Consider the following 11,937-nt stretch of genomic DNA (forward strand, 5'->3'; position numbering starts at 1 on the left):
GTCGGCTGTCCGCAGACCCAGCCTGGCGCGAGGGCACCTGAGGGGGAACAACAGCCACGCGCCCCGCAGAAGTCAAGCACCTGGGATCCTAGAGGGCGAGGTTCCCATGGAAACGAGAGAGGCTCTCCGCGCCTGCGCGGACGCGCTAGGCACGGTGGGAATCGTAGTTTCCGGGCTGCCACCCGGCGGCCAAAGGAACGGACGCGAGATGGCGCCCGAGCATCGCGGTGGGTTCCGCGCCGCCGGGGTCGTTTCCCCCCCCACCCCCTCACCCCCAGGCCGAGCGCTGCCGGCGTAGGAGAGGCCGCGGAGGCCTGAAAGGTAGTTACTCCTGGCAGCCGCGGCTCTGAGGTGTCTAGGGTGTAGGGGGAAGAGGCCGGGACGCGCTCTCTTCGCCGCGTTCAGTTGTGCCGTTTGAAATGTAGTCCTGACGAGGGGCCTCCCTGGCCCCGGCCGACCGGGGCCGGGTGGAGGGAGAACTCTGGGAAGGGGGTTGCTGGGAGGCACCTGCTGTCCGAGGGAGGCGAGCTTCGGGCAAGGGCTCGCGTCTGGGCTGGGCGACCGGCCCGGCGCCCGAGAGGCTCCCGCTGCGGGTGGGAGTCGACGTGGGATTTGCGAGCGACGGCCTTGAGCAGAACTGGTGAAACAGCGGTGCGAGCTGGACGCCGCCCTGTCCCTCCGAGTTCGGCCTCCGGGCTGAGATCTCGAAACTTAGGATCGATTTCAGGCCCTATCACTCAGTTACTTCTCTGGGCCTCAGTTTCCTATTTCCAAAACGTGGTAATCATAATGCGTGCTTTTTCTCCTCTGGGAGTGTTGTTAAGATTCGCTGGAGATGACGTTGCTGTGGTGTAGGCTGGACCGTCCTTTAAGGACACGCACAGACATTCCTGTTTGCTGTACATTGGTGCCACTTCGTGGAGGGAAATTAGGCAATGCCTTCCAGATTAAATGCACATAGCCTTTGCTTCAGCAATTCTAGAAATATGTCCTACAGTAGGCGCCTGGGTGGCTCAGTCGGTTAAGCGTCCCCACAGTCCTAGAGTTCAAGCCCCGCGTGGGGCTCTGTGCTGACAGCCCAGAGTCGGGCCTGCTTCAGATTCTTTGTCTCCCTCTCTCTGCCCCTCCCCCGCTCATGCTGTCTCTCTGTGTCTCAAAAATAAATAAAAACATTAAATATATATATATATATATATATATATATATATATATATATATATCCTACAGGTTTAGTGGCCCTGTGTGCACCAGAAAGTATATGCAAGAGTACTTAAGCATTACTTGGAATGAAAAAAATATATATCCATAAGCAACCTGAATGTTCTTTAGTAGATGAGCACTTAAATAAGTGGAGTCCATACAATAGAATGTGTATGATTGTTTTAGGAATTAGGCAGAGCTTTCCGAACTGATGTGCCACTCTTTGTGCTATGAAAAAAATGTCCAAGTGTCAATGTTAATATGCTGTAATTTATGGTTTTTTTTACGTTTATTTGTTTATTTTGGAAGAGACAGAGCACAAGTGGGGGAGGAGCAGAGACAGAGAGGGAGACAGAGAGAATCCCAAGCAGACTCCGCACCACTTCCAGTGCAGAACCCGATGCGGGGCTCAAACTCACGAAACCCGGAGACCTGAGCGGAAACCACCAGTCACGCTTAACCAGCTGAGCCACCCAGGTGCCCCTATCATTTATGTTTTTAAAACAATACATAAATATATTTGATGACATAAGCATGGAACGTCTTTGGAGGGACTCAGAAGAAGCTGTAACAATGCTGCCTGTGAAGGATTGGAAAATAAGATCTAAAGGACACATATTTTTCATTGTATATCTTTTTTTTTTAACTTTTTTTGCCCCTTTAGCAATTTGTGTGAGGTGTGTGTGTGTGTGTGTGTGTGTGTGTGTGTTAAATCATTTGCATTCTTTTAAAGTAATCTCTACACCCAATGTGGGGCTCGAACTCACGACCCTGAGATCAAGATTATCAGTTGCTCTACCAACTGAGAGCCAGCCAGTTGTTCCTGTCCATAGATTCTGGTCAGCCCCTAGCTCTGAGTTCATGATAGGACTCTCCATTCCCAGCCACAGAGGCTGTAGGAAGGCAGGGCCTGGCCTTGGCTTCCTTCCTGACATTGTCACCCTACCTGCCCCTAACCCTGGCTTAGGACCGCTGAAAGGGCAGCCTGGGTGAGACGCATGGTTGGCTGGAGGACGATAGGCACCCCACTGTTTGCTCAGAAGGGTGGACCAGCAAGGTGGATCAAGAATCAGGCAAGCCTCTCTGGACCCCACCTGGGACCCTAGGCATGTCACCTACACACAGGTACACATGGTTCTTCTAGAGAGCATGTTGGGGGTGAATTCCGTCAATGTGTAGGTGACATGTATCATTAACATATCAAAGTGGGAAGGGGGCGCTTAGGGATTTCCTAGTCTAATCCCTTTGTTTTACAGAAAGAAACAGAGACTTGAAGCGAAGTGAGTTATAAGTGGCCAAGCCAGGGCTGGATCCCAAGTTTCTTGTCCCTTGGTACTCTCGGAGTAGAGTAGTGCTGGGGTCCCACTGGGGTCTAGGTGAGAAATGGCCTTAAAATGGGGCATGAGTTCTCAAGTGGTGCCAGCTCCTACCTCTGAGTCTGCTTTGAAGGAAGGAGTTGCATATCCACCACCCCCCCCCCCCCCAACCGAAGTAGTGTGTTTATGGGGCAGAGGATATGATCTTGGGAAGAGAAGACAGAAGTGACAAACATGGAGTCACTTACTCTTTTTGAACAGTAAAGTGGAGCAAAAGGAACCTGGATGCAGAAGGGGGGGGGCCCATCGAGGGTCCTTCTTCCTTGACAGGGAGGGACTGGCTTGGAAGATCAGGCTGTCTTGCATTGTAGCAAGAGGAAGATTCTTGGGGCCCACAGTGCGCTCGAGAACGATCATCAAGTGTCCAAACAGAGCCTTAGCTTCCGGAACAGGCTTGGTCCTGTCCAGATAGGCGTCGGCAGCTCCCACTTCCTCATGGGTAACTCGCTTCAGCTGTCCCAACAGAGCCAAGCACCTGCTGCCCAGCGTAGACTTGTCCCCCACCCCAACCTGCCTGACGGGCGCAGGGGCAGCTAACATTTACCCAGGCCCTGCCCTAGGAAGTGAGGGAGATAGCACTGGTCTCCCCTCTTCTCTTCCCCATTCCTCTTCCGGCCCCACCCCACCACTACCCTCCCACCCCGCCAGTCCTCCAAAACGGGGCCTGCCTCAAGACACCTGGTGGTTGCTATGAGGAGGCCGGAAGGGCTAAGAGAGGCCAAACTCCGTGTGTAACCAGAGAAGAATCAGACTTACAGGCACACAGCTTTATCATAAAAGTGAAAATAATATGAAAATGTTTTTTTTTTAAATTTCTAAGTACAAAGCCAGATACTATTAAGACTGTGAAAAACTGGCCAGAGGCCGTGAAGGACAAGAAGAAGACTTTCTTTGGCCTGGTGCCCTGTGACCCAGCGCACTGCTGTCGGGGAGTGACGTGGGGCGGGTGACAACAGCAGAAGACGGGCTGGTTGTGGAGTGCGGGAGGAAGGCCCCGTCGGCGGGACCGCTCTCTGCTCCTCAGAGCCTCCAGAACTGGGAACTGAGGTTACTCTTGGCCTTTAAGGGCCACCGGTTCTCTGGCCTAGCGGGCCCCAGGAGTGAAGAGGGGCAGGGGTGAGGCACACGGGAGTGGGTGAGGGAGGAAGCATGAGGCTTTCTGCACTGGGTTTATTCCCTGGCTGCAAGTGAGTGTTTCAGGCAGCAGCTGGGAATGAAGCAAGGTGCTCTGGCCCCCAAAGGCACTTTCAGTCTCTCTGTCACATCCCCGTTATAGAGAAGATCTTGAGCCCTTGGAAAGGTGGACACGTCTGAGACTTAAGGCCATAGGAGCTGAGGCTGTAGTGATGGAATCTCGGGGCCACTCGGGAGGAGCTAAAAGGAATGTGGACAAGCTGACAGGAATGAAGGGCGCTCGTCCCAGGAGCTGTGTTCAGGCGCCTCTATTTGTGTCTAGGGGGCCATGAGCATGTGTGAGGGCTCAAGCCTCGCCCTCCTCCCCACTGCCATCCACACTGGCCTGCCTCACCACCTTCCGGAGCCTGGATGTGGAGGAACGGCCGGCCTCTGCCTGCTCCTGCAAGGCCCGGGTCCGGCTGGCCACCAGGGCGGCGCTGTTGAGGGCGACCACAGACTGGTGGGACTTCAGGGCAGGCCAAGGCCCCTTGGGACCCGGCTCGCCTCCCTTGGCCTTTGAGAGCTGAGGGAAGGGCACCGGAGGGTCTTCTTCTGAAGACTCGTTTGAAGAAAACACCTAGAAGGGTCAGAGTGCAAGAAGAATCACTGAGAAGTCTTTCCAGGGCAGAGTTATTGAGCACAAAGCCTGGGGAGGGGTAGGTGCGGAATGTTAAGTGAATGTAGAAAATCTGAGCTACTCGTGGTCGTATTTCCATAGGAGGGAAGATAGCACCCCCGCCCCACTGCCCTGCTCCTTGGCCCCCACCGGTCTTCCTTCTGGCCCCAGAAGCCCTCCTGAGCTCCCCTGCACCTGCCGTATCCTTGAGACCCCCTCCTCCTCCTCTTGCCCCCCTGCCTTTGTGCAGTCAGTCCTGAGAGCTGCAGGTGAAACACCTTCCGGGTACCGAGTGAAGACACTACCTTTAGGAACACCCACGCTCGCTCACCCATCAACCATCCATACCCAGTGCCACCTCCTCCAGGAAGCCTCTCCCAAATGTTCCCGCCCTCTGTAAGGAGCTCTCTTTCCTCAGGTCAGCCATCTTGGCCTCCAGTCCCGTGGTGGGTCTGGCTTCCTAAGGCAAAGGCTAGTCTCCGGTCTTCTGCTTGTGCCCTGCAGCACTTAGCACAGAGGATGCTCAACTGCCCAGCCCGTATTTGGTCACGTGAGTGCCATGACCCCTCTGTACCCCGTCCTCTGGTGGGTTCCCCTCAGATTTGGGAGGGGCCGCAGAGCATCTTCTCCACCTCATCTGGGGTTGGCAGTTGGGTGTCCAGCTCTCGGCCTGGGGAGGATGCTCGTGCCATGGCTGGACAGCCCTGCCCCTGAGGAAGCAAGTCCTTTCATCGGGCTGAGAGTTGTCTGCAGCCTTCACCCCGGGGCCGGCTCGGCTGAGAAGCCCACGCAGGTGCCTCCAGCCCCAAGGCTGCTCTGCAGCTCCCACGGAGGGCAGTGCTCACTGACCGCCCACGAGGTCTCCTCGGCTGCTCTGAGGGGACAGAAGTGAGCTGCCCAGGGAATGGTCCCCATGGGAAGTTGGGCCCCAGTCCTGGTCTCTCTCCTTCCTCCTGCCATCTGCCCCTCCTGCTTCTGTCCCCTGATGTGCCTCAGTCTGGGCTCCTTCCCTAGCTCCAGCCTCACCTCTGGCAGGTCACTGGCCCCTGAAATGCTTTCCAGCTCCGAGGAAGGCTCCAGGAGGCTGATGGACCTCATGACCCCTCGGAGGTTGATACGGGGCCGTGGCCCAGGCTCCTCTTTCAGGGCTGACTGGCTCTCCTCCAAACCCATAGCCTTCACCTCCCCACTGCCCCCTGGTTCCGGCGGAAGAGGTGGGAATGGTGTAGACGTCTCCGGGGCGAGGGGCTCCTCCGGGGAAGCCCCACCCACTTTCTGCTCCCAGATGTGGCTCTGCCGGCTGGAAAGAGGTGGGCCCCGGTCAGCTTTGAGCGACCCAGCAGCCACGCCCAGCGCCCACACCCACCTGCTCCCCGGCCCCCGGCTTGTACCTGGCGGTCAAGATGCCCTGGTAGGTCTGCAGCTGGCGCAGAAAGCCGGGGTTGGGGCGGGCGATGGGCCGGAGCTCCTGCACGTGGCGCAGAGCCTGCTCCAGACTCCAGCCATACTGCTTCATGGCATAAGCTATCACCGTGGCGGCTGAGCGGCTGACGCCCATCTTGCAGTGGACTAGCACCCGAGTGCCCTGTGCTCTGCGGAGGCAGAACACGGTCAGCCCCCGGCCCTTCCCCGCCCCATCGCTGTGAGGGGCCCTGCGGTGTGGGAGAAGGACAGGGAGTGCTCCGCCCAGAGCAGGGGAGGGAGTCAAGACCCTGAGGGCCGGGAGAGGTCCTGAGCCGGAGGGAAGAGGCAAGGGGACCACTTGAAGCTGGGGCAGGCGGAGCCCCACCTCGCGGCCTCCACGAAGCCGTGCGTCTCCTTCCAGTGGGGTAGCAGCTGGGCTGACTCCTCATCCCAGAGGCGCACGTTGTGGTAGATGAAGCGATCGGGGTAGAAGTTGTCAATCTCGCGGGCCACGTTCAAGATGTGGCTGACCCTGTAGCGGAGGGTATGCGGCCCGGCTGACGTTGCCAGGGGCACCAGGCCCATTGGCCAGCAGACCCGGCCGACCCTGCTGGTTCTGTTTAGTCCTTGGTTCTGAGAGTCGGGTGGGGACGGTGCAGACGTGAGGGGAGAAGGTGGCCGTGACCCTGAGCGAATCATGCCGCCCCACCGGGGTTTGAGTTTCCCCCTCTGGTCCAGGTAGCTGCTGGGCTGACGGAAGCACTAAGCCCACTAGTCTCAGAAGTCAGTGGGAGGACAGCTTTGATCTAAGCTGAGACCGGGTGGATCTGCAGCAGCTGGGTGACGGTGACGGGGGCCACAGTAGGTTTCCCGGGAGCCCGTGGGGGACAAATGGCAGGAACCAAGGAGGGCAGGCAGCCAGCCCCCCTGCCTGTCTCTGTGAGACGCGGTCAGGTGGAGAGGGGCTTTTCTGCTTGGGAAAGGCCCTCAGGGCGCCCACCTCACTGCCGCCCCTCTTCTCTGTGTCACTGCGGCCTTCCATATGGGGCTTGCTTTACAGAGTGGGGAGGAAGTGAGCCAGGGGAGCTGCCAGCAGGCCCCCAAGACCTTGCAGGGGGGAGGGGGTCGGAGGCAGAGCTAGCAGCTGCTGGGGGGGGGGGGATCTGGGGGTTTCTGGCCAGGTCGCCCCTTGGGGTGAGGCCAAGGGAAGGGGAAGACACAGGCTAGGTGGTCCTGAGGGGCCCGGAGCCCTACCTGTTCCTCTGTAGCTCCTCCAGGTTTGCCGCATTCCACTCTGAGCCCTGCGGAGGGACAGAAGCTTCACCCTCCGGCTCCCCCACCCGCGCACCCTCACGCCCGTCCTCACCCTGCTGCTCACCAGGTAGAGGTGGGGGAAGATGCGGGAGGCGCGGTCCTGCTGGGCCATGAGCAGCAGCATCTGGTTATCAATGAAGTCGCGGTACTGTTGGAGAGGACGGCCCAGGCGCAACTCCAGGGCCTGGCGGATCTGCAGGCGGAGCCAAAGGGGAGGAGAGGCTGGGGGGGGCGGGGGGTGCCTTGCAAGCGTCCTGATGCCCCGCCCTTCCCTCCGGGGCCTCAGAGGACAGCACCTGTCCATCTAGACAGAGGAGCTGAAGCCAGGCGCGGGGGACTGGCTCAGGACTGGGGGAAAGCTCTGCCCCCGTGGGAGGATTCTCCACCCCCACCCCCATCCCCCACTCCCCACCCCCACCCCCACCCCCACCCCCCGGCCCGGGGCCCAGCTCTCTCCTGGCCCCCGCTCCTCCCCAGCACCAGCCCAGCTTTTATTATTTTTTTTGAGTAAGCTCTACACGCGACGTGGGGGCTTGAACTCATGACCCCGATGTCAAGAGTCGCATGCAGCACCGACTGAGCCAGACACGGAACCCCCCGGCCCACCTCTTTGGAAGTGACGCTCTCCAGGTCGCTGGTGTCCAGCACCTCCCACAGCTCAGCCCGGATCGCCTGCTCCATCTGCTCCTGCTCTGAGGGCCTGGGAGCCGAGCTGGTCAGTCCAAGAACCCCTTCCCAGCTCCGCCATGGCACCCTCCCCTCTCCTCCCCTGCCCGCACTGACCGGCCAGGCTCGGCGCTGGGAGGCCGCAGGGATTCCAGGTCGGCCATGGCCATCCACTCGTTGAGGCAGCTCTGGTCAGAGCTCAGTCTGTCCTGGTAGTATCCAGCCCAGGTAAGGGCACTACCCCCTGGCACAAGACCGCTGCCAAGAGCCGCCTCACATGCCTGGTGCAACACCTGGAGTGTGGCCCTAGGACAGAGGATGGGCTGGGTCACACTCTCCTCCCTGCCGCCCCTCCCCAGACCCTCCGACCGGCTCTGAGAAGAGGAGGCCGCCCGGAGACCGGGCCGCCCTAACCCTTACCACATGGTCTGGATGGAGATGGGCTTGAAGATTCGGCTCTGCCCACCGGACGTCACACTGAAGCCCCTGAGGGAGACCAGGTGTGGGTAGAATCCAACTCCAGGCTCTGGGACAGAGCTCCTGAGAGGCCAACCTACTTGCCACCTCGTGAGGCTGGCCCTCAGAATATGTACACACACAGCATTTGGGCTTCAAAATGAGCCCCGTTTGCCACACCTGGGGTGGCCGAGGCCCAGAGAAGTTAGGTGACTTGCCTAGAGTCACACAGCAAATCCAAGATGGAGCTGAGTCGGCCCAGGCCCCAGATACCCAGCCTGCATTTCTTCCACTGCTCCCCACTGCCCAGTCACCCTATCCGGTCCGTCACCCTGCCGACCGCCCTCTCCCCTCTCTCCTCCCTCCAGTCGCCATCTCTTACCCGTCTCCATCTAGGTACACCTGGGTGTCACTCCAGAGAGGCAAGACCAGGCCCAGGGTGCAGCTCGGGGAGCTGGCAGGGGACAGAAGAAAAGCCATTGTTCCCCAGCATCTCACTTCTTTGCCCCCCTCCCTTCCTCTCCCTGCTCGCACCTGCTGTCGGGGAAATCCACTCCCAAGAGGACTGTCTCATCCTGGCTCTGATGTTCTCTTGTGGAAACTACCAGCAGGTAGCGGAGCCGAGGGGGCCGTGCCGCCTCCAGCTGGGCTGCCTGGGGAAGATGGGGAGGGGGAAGCCCAGGGTCACAGCGGCCCAAGAAGACCCTGCACCCCCTGCCCCCCCCCCCACCTGACATGCACGTGGGCCTAGAAGAGACCTGCTGCCTGCTTGCTCCGTGCCCATCCTCCTCTTCCCAGATTCCAGATTGGTAGTGATAACCCAGTGGCTGCCAACTTTGGGATTCCATGGTCCAACAGAATGTTTAAGAAGATTTTTCGTAAAGGGGGTATGTATGGAAAAAAGGGGAGAATGGGCCTAGCACCCATTGCCCATTTTCAATTTCTGCCCAGGAAAGAGGTTTAAAAAAACAAAACAAAAACCTTTCCCACTTGCCATTACCATCATTTGATTCAAGAAAGGTTTCTCATCAAAGAAATACTAAAGACAATCTCATAACAAAGGACAGTGCTTCCGTGGAATAAATTCAGCTTTCGGAAAGACTGCCTCCATTTTGTTTTTCCCATCTTGCTGCAGACAGTGAGATGCCCCACAGGCATCTGGGAACTGGTCCACCGGCTCCCACCTCTGCCCCACCCCGCCTGGCGCCCCTCCGGCTCAGCAGGCCCTCTGGAGCGCCCGGCCAGGCCTGAGGTGTGCGCACAACTCATGGGGTCAGGAAGGTCCTGTGCTGGTTGCACAGAACCCCACCTCCGTGTAATTCCCAGCTCTTGGACCTGATCGGGCCTTACAGGCTCATGCAGGGCAGACCCCCATCATTTCCCGCTCCTCCAGAGACCTGAAGACGTGATCGTGCCCTGTTTAAACAACTAGCTGAACCGGGAGGCTCATCAGGGTTTGGGGGATCCGTATTACTTGCCCTCGTACCACTGCTCCCCAGCAGACACACACGGTGGCTCCCTTCTACCCTCGCCTCCCCCCTCTCCACCCCTCAAGAGCTGGCTCTCTCCCCTTCTCCGAGGGCTCAGCGGCCCCTCACCAGGCGGATGTCGTCCTGTGGCCTCAGCAGCTCCACCATGAGGTGCAGGTGCTGACTCTGCTCCTGCTTCTGGGGACTCTGGGGCCCCTGCCCATCGTCTGTCTGGTCGCTGTGGGGCTGTTCTTCCCCCGGGGGTCCCTCCACCGCCTCAGGGCCAGCGTCAGCTGCTTCTCCATTGTCCTCTCCGTCCTGCAGTCCCAGGACAGCCCCACGGAGCACTGCAAAGCTCTGCCTGGCGGGGCAGCAGGGAAACCACTTTGCGTCCGTCATCCCCCTCAAGGCAGACGTGCATCAGATTCACCCACCAGGCTTGTTAGAACAAGTGTTGGGCCCCGTCCCGGGGGAGTCAACAGGCCTGGGGTGGAGGCCTGAGAATGTGCATTTCTAAGGAGTTCCCAAGTGCTGAGGCCACCACATTTGGGGAACTACTGTCTTGGAGGCTGCCAAGCCCCCGAGCCACTTGTTTAAGTGGGGGGGGGGGGGGGGGGCAAGGGTTGCTCCCTTTCCCTTCCCCCCTGCCTATCTCAGGAGATGCTGTAAACTTGGTGGGGACCCAGGAGCCCTTGGGCCCTGCCGTCCCATCCCTGCCCTTTGGCTTGTGACTACTGACCCGAGCCAAGGTCCAGAATAGTGGTGGAGGAGCTCCGACTGACCGGGAGGAAGATAAAAGCAAAGGCAGCCCGGTCAGCACTGCAAGCCCACTGTGCCCACCAGCAACATTGCCCCACATATGCAGTAGTTGGTTCGGGCCGAGTCCTCCAGTAGGGCAGGGGCCAGGCCTGGCAGCTGGAGGTAGTTGTCTCTGTCCGGGAGAGGTGCTCACCTTCGCTGGAGCCGGCTTCTCCGCTTGGATGCCTGGTCCTGCTGAGAAAGCAGCCCCCGGGGCAGAGTGAGGTGGGGGGTGGCAAGGACTCTCCTCTCTGCTATCAAGGCTGTGGGGGTGTGGGGGTGGGGGTGTGGGGGTGGGATCGCCCCACCCCCCAACCGGAGACTGGAACCAGGAAAGATGTCAGATCCCTTCCCACCCCAGTCCACTCCCCACCTGGAGGCACCGCGGGGGAGCCTGGGCAAAGATCCAGGTAGGGCAGCTGGGGTGAGTGGGTGGGGGTGCTGGAGGTGTCCAAGGGGTTGGCCCAGATCTGGGCCTGGAAGAGGGTAGGGCCTCCGCAGGCTGGGCTGGTGTTCGGGGCTCCGGATCTTGCCTTGGTCTAAGTTCTTGGGAGCCTCCAGACCCCCTCCCAGTCCCCTCCAGCGAGACACTTAGGGTCCCTCTTCCCACACCCCCAGCCTCAAGGGGAGGCTGGCAGTGGGCAGGACGCGCTCCCCGGGGCCCAGCTGGCAGCCAACTGCGTGGGCCGGAGCACGGCAAAGCCAGACTTACCGTGGGCCCTACAGGCGTGGAGTGGCCGCTGGCCGGAGGGGAGCGGCTCACTGTGACCAGGGCCATGGGGCCAGGCCGGGCACACCTGGGCCCGTCCGGGTACGGTGCCCTACCACGGCCCCACGGACAGTCCCTGCCCCGCAGGACCAGGAAGGAGAGACCGGAGCCACCAGGGCCTGGCACCTCCTCGGGGGCGGCCCTTAAAGGGCCAGACGCGCGTCCAGCCCGCGTCCAACCCGGTCTGCGGAGCCAGCACCGAGCAGCCGCCGCCCCTCCCTTTGCGTCTCCTCGGTTCGGCCGCCTCGCCCCCGCCCCCCCCCAGCACTTTGGAGGCGGGCCCGGGGCGGGGCGCAGGTGCGGAGCGCGGCGACTGGGAGGGAAGTGGTCAGAGGTCCGGCAACTTGCAGTCTTCGTTCCGGGGTTCCGGGGTTCGGTCCCTCCTTCTTGGAGGCGCCCCTGCCCCTGCCCCTGCCCTCCTGGCTCCGCCCACCTAGGTCACCTGAGTTCTGCTTTGGGCTTCAACCGTTCAGTTACCCAGATTGGCACCTAGGGAGGCAGGACTGGGGACACAGGTCTCAGAGAGGATCAGACATAATAGGTCTTAAGTTGGAGGGCACCCCAAAATTATTTCTTCTTGCTGACTGGCCCTCATGCTTCCACTCTCTGCACAATCATTGGGAGACATGCAGAGCTTGGGGGGAAACCAGGCAGAACTTAGAACTAACCCATCGCAGGATCACAGGCCATCCT

At 59.9% G+C, this 11,937-nt stretch overlaps 1 protein-coding gene and 1 long non-coding RNA gene across 8 annotated transcripts; one reads left to right on the forward strand and one right to left on the reverse strand.

Annotated features, from left to right (window-relative positions):
• The first annotated feature begins 175 nt into the window (after positions 1 to 175).
• On the forward strand, positions 176 to 9,267 carry LOC132662078 (uncharacterized). 5 transcript variants are annotated; one of them, XR_013550279.2, is made up of 7 exons: positions 176 to 321; positions 1,510 to 1,677; positions 2,168 to 2,325; positions 4,787 to 7,980; positions 8,112 to 8,252; positions 8,605 to 8,819; positions 9,007 to 9,267. It is a non-coding gene; the product is annotated as an uncharacterized LOC132662078 (long non-coding RNA). The 5 variants fall into 5 exon arrangements; XR_013550280.2 differs by lacking the exon at positions 2,168 to 2,325; XR_013550281.2 differs by lacking the exon at positions 1,510 to 1,677.
• Positions 3,344 to 11,569, reverse strand: SSH3 (slingshot protein phosphatase 3). Of its 3 annotated transcripts, none has more exons than XM_060607377.3 (14): positions 11,188 to 11,561; positions 10,630 to 10,667; positions 9,807 to 10,038; positions 8,743 to 8,861; positions 8,591 to 8,662; positions 8,173 to 8,238; positions 7,870 to 8,058; positions 7,693 to 7,786; positions 7,151 to 7,279; positions 7,027 to 7,073; positions 6,158 to 6,304; positions 5,760 to 5,960; positions 5,395 to 5,668; positions 3,344 to 4,329 (listed from the first exon to the last, which is right to left on the reverse strand). In XM_060607377.3, the coding sequence occupies exons 1-14, from the start codon at positions 11,251 to 11,253 to the stop codon at positions 4,057 to 4,059; spliced, it is 1,947 nt and encodes a 648-aa protein (XP_060463360.2). In that variant the 5' UTR covers positions 11,254 to 11,561; the 3' UTR covers positions 3,344 to 4,056. The 3 variants fall into 3 exon arrangements, with proteins under 3 accessions (XP_060463360.2, XP_060463359.2, XP_060463361.1); XM_060607376.3 differs by having other exon boundaries at positions 10,630 to 10,670; positions 11,188 to 11,557; XM_060607378.3 differs by lacking the exon at positions 3,344 to 4,329 and adding an exon at positions 4,965 to 5,078 and having other exon boundaries at positions 10,630 to 10,670; positions 11,188 to 11,569.
• Positions 11,570 to 11,937: the final 368 nt, after the last annotated feature.

Source organism: Panthera onca, chromosome D1 (genome assembly GCF_046562875.1).
Source record: "Panthera onca isolate mPanOnc1 chromosome D1, mPanOnc1 haplotype 2, whole genome shotgun sequence".
Taxonomy (NCBI): domain Eukaryota; kingdom Metazoa; phylum Chordata; class Mammalia; order Carnivora; family Felidae; genus Panthera; species Panthera onca.